The sequence below is a fragment of the Frieseomelitta varia genome, unplaced genomic scaffold (genome assembly GCF_011392965.1).
Source record: "Frieseomelitta varia isolate USP_RPSP 00005682 unplaced genomic scaffold, Fvar_1.2 scaffold_134, whole genome shotgun sequence".
NCBI classification, from domain to species: Eukaryota; Metazoa; Arthropoda; class Insecta; order Hymenoptera; family Apidae; genus Frieseomelitta; species Frieseomelitta varia.
In genome coordinates this window covers 149,415-167,824 of record NW_025109017.1, presented here as the reverse complement: position 1 = coordinate 167,824, position 18,410 = coordinate 149,415, and the positions used below count along the sequence as shown (strand labels likewise).

At 35.0% G+C, this 18,410-nt stretch overlaps 1 protein-coding gene across 3 annotated transcripts in view; it reads right to left on the bottom strand.

The window, feature by feature from the left end:
* Positions 1-18,410, bottom strand: part of LOC122530190 (probable tyrosine-protein phosphatase F54C8.4) — a 47,671-nt gene that overhangs the window by 6,817 nt on the left and 22,444 nt on the right. For 2 of the 3 annotated variants that reach the window (XM_043656952.1, XM_043656942.1), the window contains exons 3-6: positions 17,916-17,947; positions 16,265-16,352; positions 14,925-15,004; positions 2,782-2,825 (exon numbers count right to left, since the gene is read on the bottom strand). In XM_043656952.1, the coding sequence (XP_043512887.1) occupies positions 2,782-2,825; positions 14,925-15,004; positions 16,265-16,352; positions 17,916-17,947 (244 nt within the window). The remainder of the gene's footprint in view (positions 1-2,781; positions 2,826-14,924; positions 15,005-16,264; positions 16,353-17,915; positions 17,948-18,410) is intronic. The other variant, XM_043656957.1, reaches the window with a different exon arrangement.

The window sequence follows — 18,410 nt, the reverse complement described above, 5'->3', positions numbered from 1 at the left end:
GAAAATTCATTATATCTCATAAACGAAGACAGATAGGACATATATTTATATAACTTTTTTTCATTATTTTTAGGCGTACAATCAGCTCCCGAAGTGGGTCGCATAAGTCACGAAACACCCTGTATATCGATTATGAAATCCTCGTACAAGATCGTAAACCGCAGTTGGTACGTCGACAGACAGACTGTGAGCGATCAGAGAGTTATTTGCGCGTTCAAAAAAAAAAAAAAAAAAAAATCCGCAAGACGATTTATATTTACGATTTAGTCAGGAAAATTAAATGAAGTAGGTACGTTGCGAGTCGCGACGGTGGAAGCAAATCGACGAAAAGTAGCGAACGAAGAGTTCAACGAGGGAGGAGACACGTCGTGATTGCAATTAAGAGCTTCTTCTTTTACAGCGTGGCGTGTTAATAGGATAATGGGCGTCGAATGGAAGGTATTGATAAATGCTAAGTGACGGTCAATGGATGGGCGACGGAGCGGCATCTTCTCCTCGGGAATGTGTCCCAGAGGCGTTCTTCGTGCACCTCGCTTCTTCGATTTCTCAACATTTTCGTGATCATTTTCGACATTTCTCTGTAATATACACAGGGTGATTCGATGCAACTTGCACACCTGGGATAACTTTTAAATTTTAATTACGCGTCTAATGAAAACTGCTTGATAACGAAAAGTTTCATCCTCGAGACAAATTTATGGTAAGATATCTCCTTAGACCATTAGGTTTAGGACTAATACTTTTTTACTTGGAATTTAATATTCTTTCCATCTGTGAAGAAAAAGATGTATGATCCAATTAAAAAAAAAAAAAAAAAAAAAATAAAGATGGAAATTTCGAAATTCACTCAAAAAAATTGACACGTTATATTTTGCCTTCCTTGCCACGCACGTCGAGAATCTTTTGTCTCAAAATTGCAACATTTTCTCAGTCTTAAGTATATTTAAATGTAACCCGGGCAAAACAAGTGACAAGTTTATTACTTCTCAAGAAAGCGACGAATTACTGTGTACGGGTTCGGTCTCTCGTTATGGTCCGCGAAACCAGTTGCCAGCGCAAGTGGCTGAAACCACACAATTCCTGTATCGAACAATTTCTCATTAGACGTACAATTTGAAAATTATTTCGCGCGTGTAAGTTACGTGAATCGCCCTGTATACAAGGTGTATAGAGCAGTACAAACAATGAGATGATTTCTACGCGAAAAGAATAAGTCGAAAAAAAAAGAATAAAATTTCTTTTGTTCTCGCTTGTACTACAGACACAGGGACACCCTGTGCATATTCCTTTTTTTAAAACGTTCTCTAACTTTTTACCATGTATTTGCGATACAAGTACAAATCTTCTTGCACTGTTCATTAATCCCGCTCGGCCTCGACGTCGGATCAAGAACGCAGGAAAAACGAGAGATCAGAAAGAGCAGAGAGAACGCATCGAGAGGAAGGAGGGGGGGGGGGGGGGGGGGAAGGAACGAAAGAGATGCGAGGAGGATGAGAGACGGACGAAAGAGGGAAGAGGGAGAAACGCCGAAGGAAAGTTTCTGCTCTACCGGTTGATAAACGGCGGCAGATAATTAACAACGGGCTTGGTGTACGTGGCCGTGCGTGGGCGATCCTTCGTTTCTCAAACTCTGTCCAGATTCGTAGCTTGATCGGTGTCGTTAGTTTCGTTTCTCCTGGTAGAGTCGCTTCTTTCTTCTCGGCGTGCTGCACCTCACTGGTGAAAATAACGGTACGCGGACATTTTGGACTCTCGTTTTCGTAGACCTCGGACCTCGACTTTCGGGGAATTTCTTTTTGTTCGCGTGTCTCCTTCACGTCGCGACACGTATATTTCAACCCATTTGCACCATTAACGCAATCTTCCCGGCCAGTATCACCGGAACATTCATGTTTCTAGTCTGAACAGTGATGTTATTTTCAAGACTATGCGAAAAAGACTTCGAACAAAAATTAGTTGAAGCGATTATTGAAAATAATATTTAAAAATCTGAAAATATTATTGAAGATGGTATAAAAGAAATTATTGAAGATAGTTAAGGATAATAACAATTAAAGATAATATAAAAATATTATTGAAGATGATATAAAAGAAATTATTGAAGATTAAATTAAGGATAATAATAATTAAAGATAATATAAAAATATTATTGGAGATGATATAAAACAAATGATTGAAGATAGTTAAGGATAATAACAATTAAAGATAATATAAAAATATTATTGAAGATTATATAAAAGAAATTATTGAAGATTAAATTAAGGATAATAATAATTAAAGATAATATAAAAATATTATTGAAGATAATAAAAAAAAAACAAAGAAAACACGAAAAGTTGCCAAGTTTTTACTTTTTTCACCTTCCTACTTTTACTTTTCTAAATTGAATAATAGTAATAGAATAATTATAAAGGCGTTGTTATTCATTCTTCCTCGCGATGCAAACGGATTAAGCGACAGAGCGTTTTTTTATTTTCTGCTTTTCTTCAAATTAATTTTATCGTCGATTGCCAAGTAATTTATATCACAAATTAGTTACACAGTGACCACTATGGTAAAGCTGTATTTTGATTCTCAGTCGAACAAAGTTTGCGAGAAAGGCGTTGGATCAGTGAATTTTATTTTCATGCGAACACGTAAATTTTTCAAAACGAGTTTACTTATTTTGGTGCCGTGCATTTTCGAGTGGAAGATATTTGCAACGTAGAATATTAGAGTAATAGTATAGACAAGATTGATGATGAGGATATACAGATCCAATATGATGTAATGCAGACTCACCTTCGCCGCAAGCTGACGTGAAATCATCCATCGTTTTAAAGAATCTGAAATTGAAGAGAACACATATATTTACCTTTGAAAAATCAAGAATGCCCGTGAATTCTGAATTTTCGTGAAACGAGGGTTCCTATTTTCGCGATCGTACAGAAATTTGGGAAAATTCTAGACGAGAGTATAATTTGAAGGAAAGTTCCCTCGTCTTGTACTTACTGATTACGACATAATCTTCGCGGACTGCTGTAAGACGAATTTTATTTATCCTTGAACGTTGAGTTCCGTTACGTTGATGTTAGTTAACAAGGAACGAGTTCCAATTGATATCAATTACTTTAAATAAATTTGAGTTGCGTTATGTTGATGTTAGTTAACAAACAATGAGCTCTAATTGATATCGATTACTGAATAAACGTACGTAAATTGGATTTATTATACTTGCGATATATATATATATATATATAAATTATTTTATTATAATATATATAATTATTTTATATTATAATATATAATTTTATATTATAATTATTTTATTATATGTATTATATATATTTCAAGAATTTCTGTCCCGAGCGGCGTGAATCATCGTAAATTTTGATTAATTTACTTATCGTAAGTTGTAACGTAGCATGATAGGGAAGAATATCATGCAAGTCTCGTGGAGTAGCAAGAACAAAAAAAAAAAAAAAGAAGAAGAAAAAGAAAAAGGAGGGCATCCTTCCCTTTACTTTCGTGCTGTTGATAATGTTTGCAGAATAACCACAGATAGCGATCGAATTTCCATGGCCTCGATAAAAAAAAAGGAAAAAAGAGAAAAAAGGAAAATAATCAACTAAATAAATATTCAAATATGGTAACCGGTCCGGAGAAGTGACAGTGTAATAACTGCGTAATAGGCATGCAGGGACTCCGTAGCGAACGAAGGAATATGGTAATGAAGCTTAAGAACGGCGAACGTTACACACCCCGGAATTGCAACGAATATACCAAGAACGAGAGTCCACGTGTCAGGGAAACGTTAACAAACGGGAAAATTCATTCACGGGTTTCTGTCGTCGAAATACGATATTGTCACATTCTTTCGCAAGCGTGCGTCGACATCGTCGAACAATTTACGAACGTTCATAAAATGAATCCCCGTCTCTTCTCGGTAATACAAAAGATATATATAACAGAATGCATACTGATTATTCTCATTTGAAAGTTCACGACCTGCTTGTCACTTTTCGCAACGTACGTATTTGCAGATTCGTGAAACGATCTCTCCTTTCTCTCTCTTTTTTTTCATTGATTTTTTTTTATTCTTTTTACTATTTTCATGTGAATTAATATTTATTTAATTAAACCATCATCATTATTATTTGTGTATATAATTTTAATTATTATAATTTGAAGAATAATAATTCTATTTTCATATTTTATTTGTTTAATTAATTTGCAAAACATTATAAGAAATAAACTCAAATTTTATTATTTTATAATATATTTATTATAATAACTATATTATATATTATATGTTATATCAATTAATATTTATTTAATTATATCATCATCTTTATTATTTACGTATATAATTTTAATTATTATAATTAGAGGAACAATAATTCTATTTTCATATTTTATTTGTTTAATTAATTTGCAAAACATTATAAGAAATAAACTCAAATTTTATTATTTTATAATATATTTATTATAATAACTATATTATATATTATATGTTATATCAATTAATATTTATTTAATTATATCATCATCTTTATTATTTACGTATATAATTTTAATTATTATAATTAGAGGAACAATAATTCTATTTTCATATTTTATTTGTTTAATTAATTTGCAAAACATTATAAGAAATAAACTCAAATTTTATTATTTTATAATATATTTATTATTATATATATGTTATATCAATTAATATTTATTTAATTAAACCATCATCCTTATTATTTACGTATATAATTTTAATTACTATAATTAGTGGAACAATAATTCTATTTTCATATTTTATTTGTTAAATTAATTTGCAAAATATTACAAGAAATAAACTAAATTTTATTATATTTATAATATATTCATTATAATAGCTACATTATATATATTTATTATAATAACTATATTATTTTTTTCTTTTTAATTTGCATGGCAAAGAAAATACTAGAAAGGGAAGAGAACAACAAAGGAAAGGGATGAGAAAAAGATCCCTAAAGCTTCGCAGATTCGAAGATAGGATACACCGCTTGTAATAATTCATTGGGCGGAGTCGTGCGCGGCCGTCCCTTTTTCTCCGTTTCGGTTTCGGCTGAAAGAAGAGAGAAAAGGCAGGTCTTATTAACGGATTAAGCCTACTTGGACTACTCGATAAATTATCGCAAGGTGTTCATTCCCCTTTCGCGTTCCGCCGGGATTCCAGAAAACATTCCGAACGCGCCAAACAAGCTTAGAGATATATACCCCTCGGGACTTTTGCCTCTGCTCTCCCTCGCAAGCCTTGATACTCGCATTAATACCCGCTTTAATTTCTCATCTCCGCATGAAATCTCCGCATCTTCGATTAAATGGTATCTTAAATTGGCCTGGCTCGTTCAAGTGATTCGCGGCATTGCCGGATAAATCGTACGAAGCGACGTTAATGCCGCATGTATTCGCTATTAAAATTACCCGTATGAAACATCTACGCAGCTGCTTAATTTTATACGCGCATTTTGCATAAATAAAGATAATTCCACGATTCCTTCTCGGTTACAAGCTACGAAGGTGGGGGATCTTTCGTTCGTGGGGTAAGCGAACTTGGTTTTATTTCCTCTCTCTCTTTAGTGCATCTTTATTAATAGATTCACCAACAAAAGAAACGGGGAAACTGCTCTGATGACCGTGAAATCGTTTCGATTCCTCCGCCGGAGTATATAACCTACGATGAGGTTGCCACCGCCTCAGAAAAGTTATTACTCGTCATTGTACGCGTGAGAATAGGGTGGGCCAATGGACGCTCCTCTATAGAGGCTTAATAGGACCGTTTCAGTGCCCCCCCTTGGTCCCTTTTATCCTCAACGTGCGCTCTCTACAACACCGATTAGACTAACACGATTACAAATAATAAATCATTCGCCGACTTGCCAACTGCTTCCCACCATTCTTCAACATCATTATCATTATATAAATAGGGACGTGCGTGTAACTTATTAACGTATTACACGAGAATTCCCTTCAACTCCGATAAAACATGCGTTTCGATTAATTTGAAAAAATGTATTAATTCAAGCGGCATCGAACATTTATACATTTATACAGTGGGAGAACCTAACAAACAACTTTCGCGTACTACGAAAATGCGCTCTCTTATTAACGTTAATATCGTTTATTCTACCGGACAGATAGATTCAGGTTATTATGTCAATATTCGAATTCCACGAGTTCTTCAACGCCCACGGTGAAATAACCGAAAATAAACTCCTGTTTTTATTCCTTCGAGTCGTGGCTCGTTAATGAGTGCATGCGGTAAATAACAGTAATTAACGAGAAATACGTGTATATACTGTACAATGCAGTTTCACCCAACTAATGCTACTACCAACTATAGTTTATATTATAAAATTCGCTTATTTTCGCACAATTTTTAGATCGATTGAAGCAATTGTCAGATTGAAATTAATCGGACAATATTTTTAAGTAGGCAGTTAAATGGGTTATTCCTTGTCGAAGAAGCTGAATCTCAAGAGAGGACATCTATCACGAAAGAGAGATACTAACTGTGACTTTTCTTTACATAACCTAATTAACTTACGTGTATTATTTTACTACCAACTTGCATTATTTTTTATAATGCAATATCTGCTGATTTCTTCAATTTTCAAATTGGTCAGACTGAAATTAATATCGAATAATATTTATGAGAAAAGAGAGATACTAACTATAACTTTTCTTTACATAACCTAATTAACCTACGTGTATTATTTTACTACCAACTTGCATTAATTTTTATAATGCAATATACACTTATTTCTTCAATTTTCAAATCGATCAGACTGAAATTAATATCGGATAATATTTCAAGTAGGCAGCGTTTTTCCGTGTCAAAAAAGAGATACTAACTATAACTTTTCTTTATATAACCTAATTAACCTAAGTGTATTATTTTAGTACCAACTTGCATTATTTTTTATAATGCAATATCCACTTATTTCTTCAATTTTCCAATCGGTCAGACTGAAATTAATATGGGATAATATTTCAAATAGGCAGCGTTCTTCCATGTCAAAAAAGAGATACTAATTATGACTTTTCTTTACATAACCTAATTAACCTACGTGTATTATTTTACTACCAACTTACAATATTTTTTATAATGCAATATCCGCTGATTTCTTCAATTTTCAAATCGGTCAGACTGAAATTAATATCGGATAATATTTCAAATAGGCAGCGTTCTTCCGTGTCAAAAAAAAGATACTAATTATGACTTTTCTTTATATAACCTAATTAATCTACGTGTATTATTTTACTACCAACCATACGATATTTTTTATAATGCAATATCCGTTGATTTCTTCAATTTTCAAATCGGTCAGACTGAAATTAATATCGGATAATATTTATGAGAAGAGAGATACTAACTATAACTTTTCTTTACATAACCTAATTAACTTACGTGTATTATTTTACTACCAACTTGCATTATTTTTTATAATGCAATATCCGCTGATTTATTTAATTTTCAAATCGGTCAGACTGAAATTAATATGGGATAATATTTCAAATAGGCAGCGTTCTTCCATGTCAAAAAAGAGATACTAATTATGACTTTTCTTTACATAACCTAATTAACCTACGTGTATTATTTTACTACCAACTTACAATATTTTTTATAATGCAATATACACTTATTTCTTCAATTTTCAAATCGATCAGACTGAAATTAATATCGGATAATATTTCAAATAGGCAGCGTTCTTCCATGTCAAAAAAAAGATACTAATTATGACTTTTCTTTATATAACCTAATTAATCTACGTGTATTATTTTACTACCAACCATACAATATTTTTTATAATGCAATATCCGTTGATTTCTTCAATTTTCAAATCGGTCAGACTGAAATTAATATCGGATAATATTTCAAGTAGGCAGCCTGCGTTCTTCCGTGTCAAAAAAGCCGAATCTCGAGAGAGGAGAGGAGGACGAGGGGCATCTATCAGGAAAAGAGAGATGGTAACTACACCCCGAGAATGAAATATCGAGAAATGGCTGCCGGAGATCCGCGCCATCCGTGGCGCCGGCGGTATATGAAAAATGACGAGCGTTAAATTAATTTGACTTCGAATTTGAATTACAGATTCGACGTGGACGTGGACGTGTACGTGGACGCGGTGTCTGCGAACAAGGCGCTTCGCACCCGGTTCCCACTTGGAATTTTCCCCCATTGAAAGGGCCAGGCAGCCATAGCTATCGAAACCGTGCATCATCAACGCGTTCCGATCATCCTTGCCGGGCGTCCTTGTCATCGTTAACGTTGTTCCTTCGATTCTTTTCATCTTTGCCGAAAAAATCGAGCTCGCTCGACTTTTACTGCGTAAAACAGACGACTATTGTCTAACAGAGACTTTTATAGTGACCGATCGGCCCTCGGTAACGCTGTGCGTTTTGAGAACGATACTTTTTTATTCGCGGTTAAATGGAAAGTATTTATTGACGTGTAAAACGTATTTTTTTTTCTCTTATGTCCGAAAAATTATTCGACGGATACGTGTCTTTCTGTACGACGCATAAATTTTCGTCGAATTGCAATGCAATATTACATTACGATGATAATACACTGATTCGATTTATTATTCAGTTTAAAAAGAAAAAAGAAGAAAAAAAAAAGGAAAGAAGAAAACGTCGTGTTCTTATCTCGCACTCATTTGCTTTTATTTCCAGCGGGACATAAGCTTGCGTGCGTATTTCCTCTCGTTCGTATAAGAGGAAGCTTCGATCTGGTGTTCGATAAACATCGAAATGGGGGATCTTGGCCACAGAATCGTAATATTCGTTGTGCATAAAGTCAGAAAAACTTGGGAGGTGTGTGTGTTACGCGTCATACAAGCCCGGCCGAAATAAGATGCTCGTGAAATCGCCGAGTGACATTTATGGCAGCATGATAGTACAGCGAACGCAGAGTTCATTTGAATATCGCGCGGTGTGTGGTCTCGTGCACGTGTGTACCGTGTGTATCGAGTGGTGTGAATACGTGCGTAAATCTGAATCTAGACACTTGGACCAAAGATCGTAAATCGACTATAAGTAGTCAACGCTTATCGGAATGATTGTTCGATTCGATTCAAAGAAACTCACACTGCGAAAAGGAGATTTACTTTCTAAAAGAAATGTCAAATGAACGAAAACGCTGAATGCTCGCACTGTTGTCGACAGTCGGAATAAAAGAGCCCGATTAAATATAAAAAAATGAGCAATCGAGCCAGGCGGCTGGTAAACAAAACATGATAGCCGAAAAAGTGACGTTGGCACTGGGGAAAGTCAAAATGTGACTTTTCGAGTTATCCAGCAGAGAGTAGTTAACTTTGGTCATGAGTTCAAAATTAGTCGTCCTGCAGCTCTGATGTAATTGACAGTCTGTCAATTTAGGCCATGCCGTGCTCGTGCGCCCAAAGGGAATGCACCCACGACGTTAGCGAGCGTTCTGAAGATCTGTAAGTAACCTAAGCGACAGTCGACAAATCGGTACTCCGAAATTCCAACTCGTTCCTCTCGTTCCTACGCACGATCCTGGCTGCAATTCGCAAAATAAATAGAGACAAATACTTGCTGTTCAAATGAACAACAAGCATATCTAACGCATATCTAAATGTCATGCATATATGTATGATGCTTGAAGATCAAGCACGCCAGAAGGATTATGGCAAACACCGACAGATCGAAGCGTTCGACAAACCAACAACGAATTCTGCTCGCCCGACTGCTTGACCCCATCAACCCCGGTATCGACCCGACGAAAATTATTCGCCACTGCACCACCAGCCGCACCAGCTGCACCAGTTGCACTTAGGCAACTCCGCCGGCGCCATGATCTCAGATCTGGGGTGGCTATAGCGGCTCGTCGTTTGGATTGTATGTAAACAAATCTTGTAGAACGTACACCATGTATTTATACAGGGTGAACTATACAGGGGTATACTCTGAATATCTCTGTTGCTTTTGAACGTATATGAAAAGGAGTTGTTAAGTATACAGGGGGGTAATAATGTGAGTTGGACCTTCATTTTTTTTTTAGGTGGAACAACACATTTTTTTATTTATTTTTTTTTCAATACATATGCAACTTTTCATCCTGTGTATCGAAAAATTGAATAATTGAAATCAAAGTTTAAAATTTTAAAAGATAATGTGAGTTGGACCTTCACGTTTTTTTTTAGGTGGAACAACACATTTTTTTTCCATTCATTGAGGCAGTTCGATGTTTTCTATAAAAATTGTTTTTTTTGCCTATAAAATCTTTTTTTTTTTTATAAAATCGATCCGTGTGTAGCGGAAAGTTTATTAGTTTAGGAGACATTTTAATCTCAATTTTGTGAAATTTATCGTACAACGGCGAACAGAAAGTCGAGGTCCTCTTTAGGCAGATAGATTTTCTAAAATCAAAGTCAAAACATTGTAATCAAGCTATTATAAATTTTAATCTTTTTAAATTTTAAACTTTAATTTTTCAACTATTAATTTTTCGATACGCAGGATAAAAAGTTGCATACGTATTAAAAAAATAAATAAATAAATAGCTACGTTTAAAGAAGTAAGCTCTTCTAAATTCTACTAGCTACAAAAGAACTATCAGTGCCATATTATAACTACCTCTAACAACTAAACAATGTTTGTTCACAAAGCTTCTTCGTATTTTCAAAAAATGAAAATGATTAGCCTTTAATACTCCAACTGTCAGAGACACCTACACGTACATGTTTATTGGCTCGGTGAAATAGTAAGCAATTAAAATCGTTGTTGGCAGTTGATACCGTGATATCGTTAGAGGAAGAGGACATCAGCCCAGAGTTAGACGAATCCCGTAAGTTAGTTTTATTACGTAAAACAGGCGATTCAGTTGCTTGATAAATAAATCTCGTTACGTAGAACTTATGCGCGAAACAATACCATGCCCTCTCCCTTCGTCTACCTTCCGAACGCCCGAAATTCAACGTCGAAGAAGAATTCTACCGCCGACCTCGTTTCGACCTCGCGCGAGAACACCGCCAGTAAGACAGCATTTACCCAGAATAGCCAGAATGACACCTTGCGGCAAATGCTTACGAGTAATACGCCATAATTATAATTTCCAGCAGAATGAAAATAGTCGACATATCTCGTGTAATTCGACTTTCGTGTGAAACTAACGTTTGCATGGAACTTTCAGATTTAGGGATGACGACGACGACGACACGGAATTGAAAACGGAGTTTTCTCTAAATAAATCGTAATCGACGACGAGTAATCGCGAAGAGGATGTCAATCAATTCAAGAACGAAACTGTCTATTCCCTTCTCGCGAACGTGTTGTAGATTTCGGGCGAATTAAATTTAAATAAAGCACGCACACGCGTCTCGAATTGCTCGTGCGAAAAGCATGGATAGACAGACCTGGTAGCAAACTAGAAAGAGAAATTTCCTGTGTGTTTAAACATATTTAATGCATGGATCTCGTGATGGTAGATAAGCAAACGGTTCATTGCTATTTGTATGACCGTGTTCCCAACACGGAATGATTGTAGAAATACTCGGTAAATACTCTTAACTGTTTTTCAATTAGGACCACATTTGCTCGATTATACCAGCAAACAACGCGTCCTCGTTTCTGTTGCTTCACCCAATTTTCAGTGTCACGAGAGAGAATGCATTACAACATTTGGCATTGCATCCAAAATCGCATTTAACGTCATTTCAATTCAATTTAGGGCTGTACACCCTCTTTTCTATTTACGCTTATTTGTTTACATGAAAAATGATAGGAGAGATATTGAAGAAATACTTTCAGACAAAATATATATATTTTATGTATATTTTATAACATATAACATATTTTTTATATGTTATAAAGTACATATTATAAAATTTGTTACAAATTTACAAAAAGAAAAAGATCTTGTGTCTATCTAAAATGTATACATCATTTTTTAACAAGTCTGAATATATGCACTCGTACAAATCACATTAAACATTGTTTTTTTTTTTCTCCTATTTTATTTGATTATATGTTAGAATATTTCGAACTGAAGTCTATTTTATTACATATATTTTCATTTCGTAGTTAAATCATTAGTAGATACGTAGCAATTGTATTTATATAGGTAGAGACTTTTCGTTTTAAATGTTTCAATACTTAAAATCGAGACAACTGATTAATTGGGAATGAAAACGGAAATCAAAATGGCGACTTTCTCGGAAGAATTCCGATGGGGAGCCTCCATCTCAAATATTTTGACACGCATCGCGTGAAACGAAACGCTTGTGACAGTGTTGGCACAAAGACGAAAGAGGCGACGTTTCGGGAAGCGATTGCGGGTAGTAAAAGATGCTTTACGTTGCCTCTCGCGCATGCATAATACCGAGAGCGTTGCCTCGTACTTCCGGTATCGTTAATTCGACTCGCGGCAACTCGAAAATTTCCTCCACGTTGGCAGCACTGCCAAGATGTCGAGAAACGCGTGTCTCGCGCTTAGGACCACCCGGGCCGATCGCTTCATTACGTAAATTCGCCGCTATCTACCTTTTTCGCCTTCGCTACTCGTTTCACAAGTATAACGCACACCCATAAAAATTCACTATGGCATGTCACTGAAGCATTTGAACACTCCAATGTATCCAAGCGTCCCGATATTTAGCAAAGTCGTCTTTAACTTGGTTACTCATTAATTTTCTACCTGCACTATTTTTACTTTTTTTTATTTTTATATTTTTTTATTAATATCATATATTATATTTTTATATATTTTTATATTTTTTTATTAATATTATATATTATATTTCTATATATTTTTATATTTTTTTATTAATATTATATATTATATTTCTATATATTTTTATATTTTTTTAATATTATATATTATATTTCTATATATTTTTATATTTTTTTATTAATATTATATATTATATTTATATTAATTATTTAATTATATTCTTTTATTAATATATATTAATATTATATGTTATATTTATATTAATTCTTTAATTATATTTTTTTAATAATAATTTTTATATTAACTAATATATTTCATATAAAGTATTTTCTATATTTTATATTCTATAATCTATTTTCTATATTCTTTGAAGTATATTTTATATTCTATAATCTATTTTCTATATTCTTTGAAGTATATTTTATATTCTATAATCTATTTTCTATATTCTTTGAAGTATATTTTATATTCTATAATCTATTTTCTATATTCTTTGAAGTATATTTTATATTCTATAATCTATTTTCTATATTCTTTGAAGTATATTCTTTTCTTAAAAGTATAAGTCTTTTCTCCCAATTTTCACTATTATCTTAAATTATTATCTTAATATTATCTTAAATATTATTTAAAATATAAACATTAAATATTAAAATTAAATATTATTATCTTAAATATCATTTAAAATAATAACATTCTCGTTTTGCCTCCCGTTCCTTTCCTCCTCCATTCTTTAAATAAAAAAAAGAAGACCGGAGCAATTAATTGACAAGAATTCCGAATTGCAGGTTATCTAAAATTGACCTTTCGAACGAAAATCGCTCGTTAAAAAGAAACGTTCACTGTGTCTGAGAGAGAATTCGATTGCCTTCTTTCTCCGTGTCTTCACGAACTTTCGGAACATCGCCGGAGTACTTCTCTGTGGCCGCGGGATATACGAGCATTGTTGTAACAACACAACGCCGGGAACACGTGGAAACCTATGTTCGATGTCCTCGACGAATAAAGACGCCGTTGCTGAAGAGTCAACACACCCACACGTGCATTGTCGCGCGACGCGGACAATCCTCACGGAACACGATTCGAGGCGCGCTTAAGGAATCTGAGTCCGCATACCGTCAACGTGATAATGAATACAGTGAAACGTGATCTTTGTTGGCTATATATCCCCTATGTACAGCTCTCGGAGCAACGAGAATGTTTGAAATGAATGCCTTAGTGGCGCCTAACTAGCATTTAGCTCGCGCACAATTTCCTCTTGCATAATACTGTCTGAGCAGGAGGAGATTTTAAGTATTCGATTTGCAATTTTGATGTACCAAGGACGCGATAGTCAGTAGTCGGTAATAATCATAGGAAAAAAGACACAAACAGCTATATGCCTGTCTCTGGATAGCTGTTTGGATGCGACGAGGTGATCGTCGACTGTGTTCATTCGTTCTCTTTGACTATCAACGGACGATGTGAATCACCATTCTATCTCCGAATTAAACGAATCGGAGTCGGAGGCTTTGGACGAACGATCGAAAGAAACCGAGAAACTCCACGGTTCCGATCGGTCGTTCGCTGACCTACTGCCAGAGAATTTCGGGGTCGAAATCGTGTCAATGGCCTGTGACGTTGCAACACACGTTCACACTTGAGAATTTTTTCCGTCTGTATTAAAACGTAGCCTAATAGTCCATTCGGTTTCAAAGAAGCTGGTAATTTTCATCATTTCATTTTTGTAAAGTATCTTTCAAAATACGTGTATATATATATATACCTGTGATTGATACAATAGATTGGATAATTTGGAAATGTTTCATAATGACAATACGAAGGAGAAAGAAGAAAAACATTAGGAAATTTACTTTCTGAAATTAAATTCATTTCCCCGTGCTCGACAAATTCCTGAACACTGTAACATGACTCGCTGTGTAGTGAGCATTTTTACAACCTAAATTAGTAAACCGAAAATACTGGCGAAACGATAATCATAATTTTTACGCTTTTTTTTTTTTTTTTTGGCTCTTTTTTCTGAAATAACTTTCTACCATTTAAAAGTGCAAGATCGATTGTCTGAGCATGATTTACGTGTGATGTAAATCAAGCGTCGATCATGTTTTAGTAATGAACTCTTCCCGAAATTAAAAAGCAAAGAATTTATATAATTTATGTCACACGTGTTTGTTGAAAAAAGAAAAATGAAAGAAAGTTTTACTGCACTTACTTGTTCATCACGTCCACAGAGGGAACTTCCCGCCCACGAACCATGATTTTTTCATACTTGATGCCGGAGTTTGTGAATTCCTGTAACAAAATGATTAACAAAAATAAACGAAAAAATTGTTAATCACGTGTGAAATTATACGTATAAAATCCCCTCGAAGTGTTGTTTAAACAAATTCTACAGAGTGTAATTAAAACTCAAGAATTTGTTTCTTCTAGTATTAATACCCATAATGAATACATACAGTTATTTTAGGAAACCGCGAGAGAACGACAATCACTTTTATGGTAAAGTAGTCCAGCTATTTATGTTTGATTGGTGAACGAACATATCACAATCTCATAAAACTAAAATAAAAAAGCAGGAGCTGTTTTACCAAAGTGTCTTTTCACTCTTCTACATTTACAAAACGATTACAAGCTGCAATTCTAACACTAAAATTACTTACATTTACTACAAATGACATAGAATCTTAATTTAATTCCTTTTCCAATTTTGACACGCGATTGTTTAATTTCCCATCAGCGAATCTTTTCCTTTCAAACGACGTCATACACGGGTTAAGAATTAAGGATGCCAGAGAGAAGAGTATCATTATTTATAATGCGCTCTAATTAGAAGACACCAAACCGTCTCTGCTTTATAATTACCGACGCCAAAAGCGTCGTGGCGTTTCAAAAATATTTTCCATCACAGACGCGTAGCAACTGTCCACGACAGAGGGAAAGGAAAAAGGGAAAGAGAGACTTATTAACATAATTGATCGATCTTAAGTTGTGACAGGGATGACCTAAAAAAAGAAAATACAGCCCCGCTGTGCGTGAACACAGATCCAGTTCGGTGATCGAGATGTCAGCTATTTCAAAAATCCAATAATAAGTTCATTAGTCCTTGATCCTTGGTACAAATTGGCCCCGGACTTCTCGCTCGACTAATTTTCAGTTTTAAAATGCCGAATAAAGCCCGGACGGACAGGGCTGACACAGATGTAACGTTAGTCTCTCGTGAAAAGGAACAAAGGGTAAAGCGAAAAAGAAAAAGAAAGAGAAAAGGAAAGCAAAGGCGTGCGAACAAACGAGCCAAAGAAAGAAAGAAAGAAAGAAAGAAAGAGAAATGACAGATAGACAAAGACAAGACGAGACCGTGTAAAGGAGCCACGTTCTCGAATATCTGCTCGATCAAGGAACGCAGTTAAGGATCGCTGGCGCAGGGAAGAAAGGAAAGGAATTTTTCGGTTTCAATTACCAAAGGATAAGAATACACGGATCGATGAACGTGATGTAGCATTTTTTATGGACGTCGTTGCTACGTGTATGCGAATTTACGTCTACACGGCTTACCTTTTCGTCATAGTAACGATCCGTATTTGTCAAATCGATGATGCACTTGATGCGCGGAAACGCTTGAACCAGCACCGAAACTGTAAACCTGCAACGACAAATACGCGATTGTGACATAATGTACCATGTTATATAAGCGTTACACACATTTCTGTGAAATATGGCGCCCTGTTTATACTGATTACTGTTAACCTCTTGCGCTGGCAACTGATTGCGGACCATAACGAGTGACCGAACCGTATACAGCAATTCGTCGCTCTATTTTTGAACTGATCGTTATATCACTGGATAGAAATTATTGAGAAGTAATAAAGTTATTATTTGTTTTGCCTGGGTTATACTTAAATATACTTAAAACTGAGGGAATATTGCAACTTTTGGGACAAAAAATTCTAGACGTGCGTGGCATTGAAAGGTTAAAACCACTTGTGCTTGCAACTGATTGAGGACCATAACGAGTGACCAACCAAACCACCGTACACAAGAATTCGTCGCTTTTTTCTTGAACTCATCGGTACGATATCGCTGGATAGAAATTATTGTGAATAAATTTATTATTTGATTTGCCTATTTTATTTTACTTAAATATACTTAAAACAGAATATTGCAATTTTGGGACAAAAAATTCTCGACGTGCGTGGCATTCCAGCGCAAGTGGTTAACCAACTGATTGCGGACCATAACGAGTGACCAAACCACCGTACACAAGAATTCGTCGCTTTTTTTTTTGAACTCATCGGTACGATATCGCTGGATAGAAATTATTGAGAATAAATTTATTATTTGTTTTGCCTATTTTATTTTACTTAAATATACTTAAAACAGAATATTGCAATTTTGGGACAAAAAATTCTCGACGTGCGTGGCATTCCAGCGCAAGTGGTTAACCAACTGATTGCGGACCATAACGAGTGACCAAACCGTATACAAGAATTCGTCGCTTTCTTTTTGAACTCGTCGGTACGATATCACTGGATAGAAATTATTGTCATGTAGTAATAAATTTATTTATTTGTTTTATCTTACTTAAAACTGAGAAAATATTGCAATTTTTGAGGCAAAAAAATTCTCGACGTGCGTGGCACGTCGTTCCAGCGCAAGAGGTTAAACTTCTGTCGGTATGGTAGATGGATGGACAACTTCATCCCATTCCACAAAGAAGACAAAAAGGGAAAAGAAAAGAAAAAATCCGCCGACTGTCACGATGACCGGCGTTACGAGAGAAATGTTTTTCAAGAGCGCGATCCGGACAACGCGATGATATATTAGGGGAACAAAGAATCTGGGGTCCGAGGCAAAAGGGCCGGAATTAAGCGGGGGTGTCGGTCGGAATAGTTTCACCATCCCTTTCGATATATCAAACCCTCCGAAGCCCTCGTACGCATGGACGATGACACGGGGGCCGCTTGTCTCGACTAAGTATTTCTCATAAATAAACAACCGCGCCGCTCAGTGTTCGAAAGTTATTAAAAAAAAAAAAAAAACCCGGAATTTATTCGAGGGCTAATCGATTTAGAAGCCATTAACGAACACCTTACGCGCCTCGACAGATTTATACCGGGGGATTGGCCCACGCCGATGATGAATTCAGCTTTTCGCTCGCAACATGCAACATGAATCTTTGCATATGTTTAATGTGCAGCCAACTTACCGTTTTTTCGGCTCTAAATTGTTGCTTACCGCCTGAAACAAAAAAAAGAAAAGGATGCGTGCAATTAATAATCGTCATCGATGGTGGCGTTAGAGTTGTATCTTCGCGCAACAAATATAAATGGAAAATTGTCGATAATTTAAACTTCGATGATGTGAAAGATCAACCTGGTCTCATTCTACAGTCGTGAGTTCGTTTTTTTTTTTTTTTTTTTAAATGATTTTATTCACGTAGTGGGTGAGAATACTACTCTCGAAAATCGTAAAAATTCAAATGCGCGTAGAAGCGTTAAAAAATTTTTTTCCCTTAAAACTCGCTGTACCATTTTATTGAACTTCGAACATTAGAACAAATGACGAAATGTTAGGATTTCTTAAAAAATTCTTAGATTTTTTTTCTGACATTAATAAAATGAAAAAAAAAAAAAATAACAAAGTGAAATTAATAAAGTGAAAAAAAAAAATCGTACAAAAAGTTTTAAGAGCTCGTTGTAAA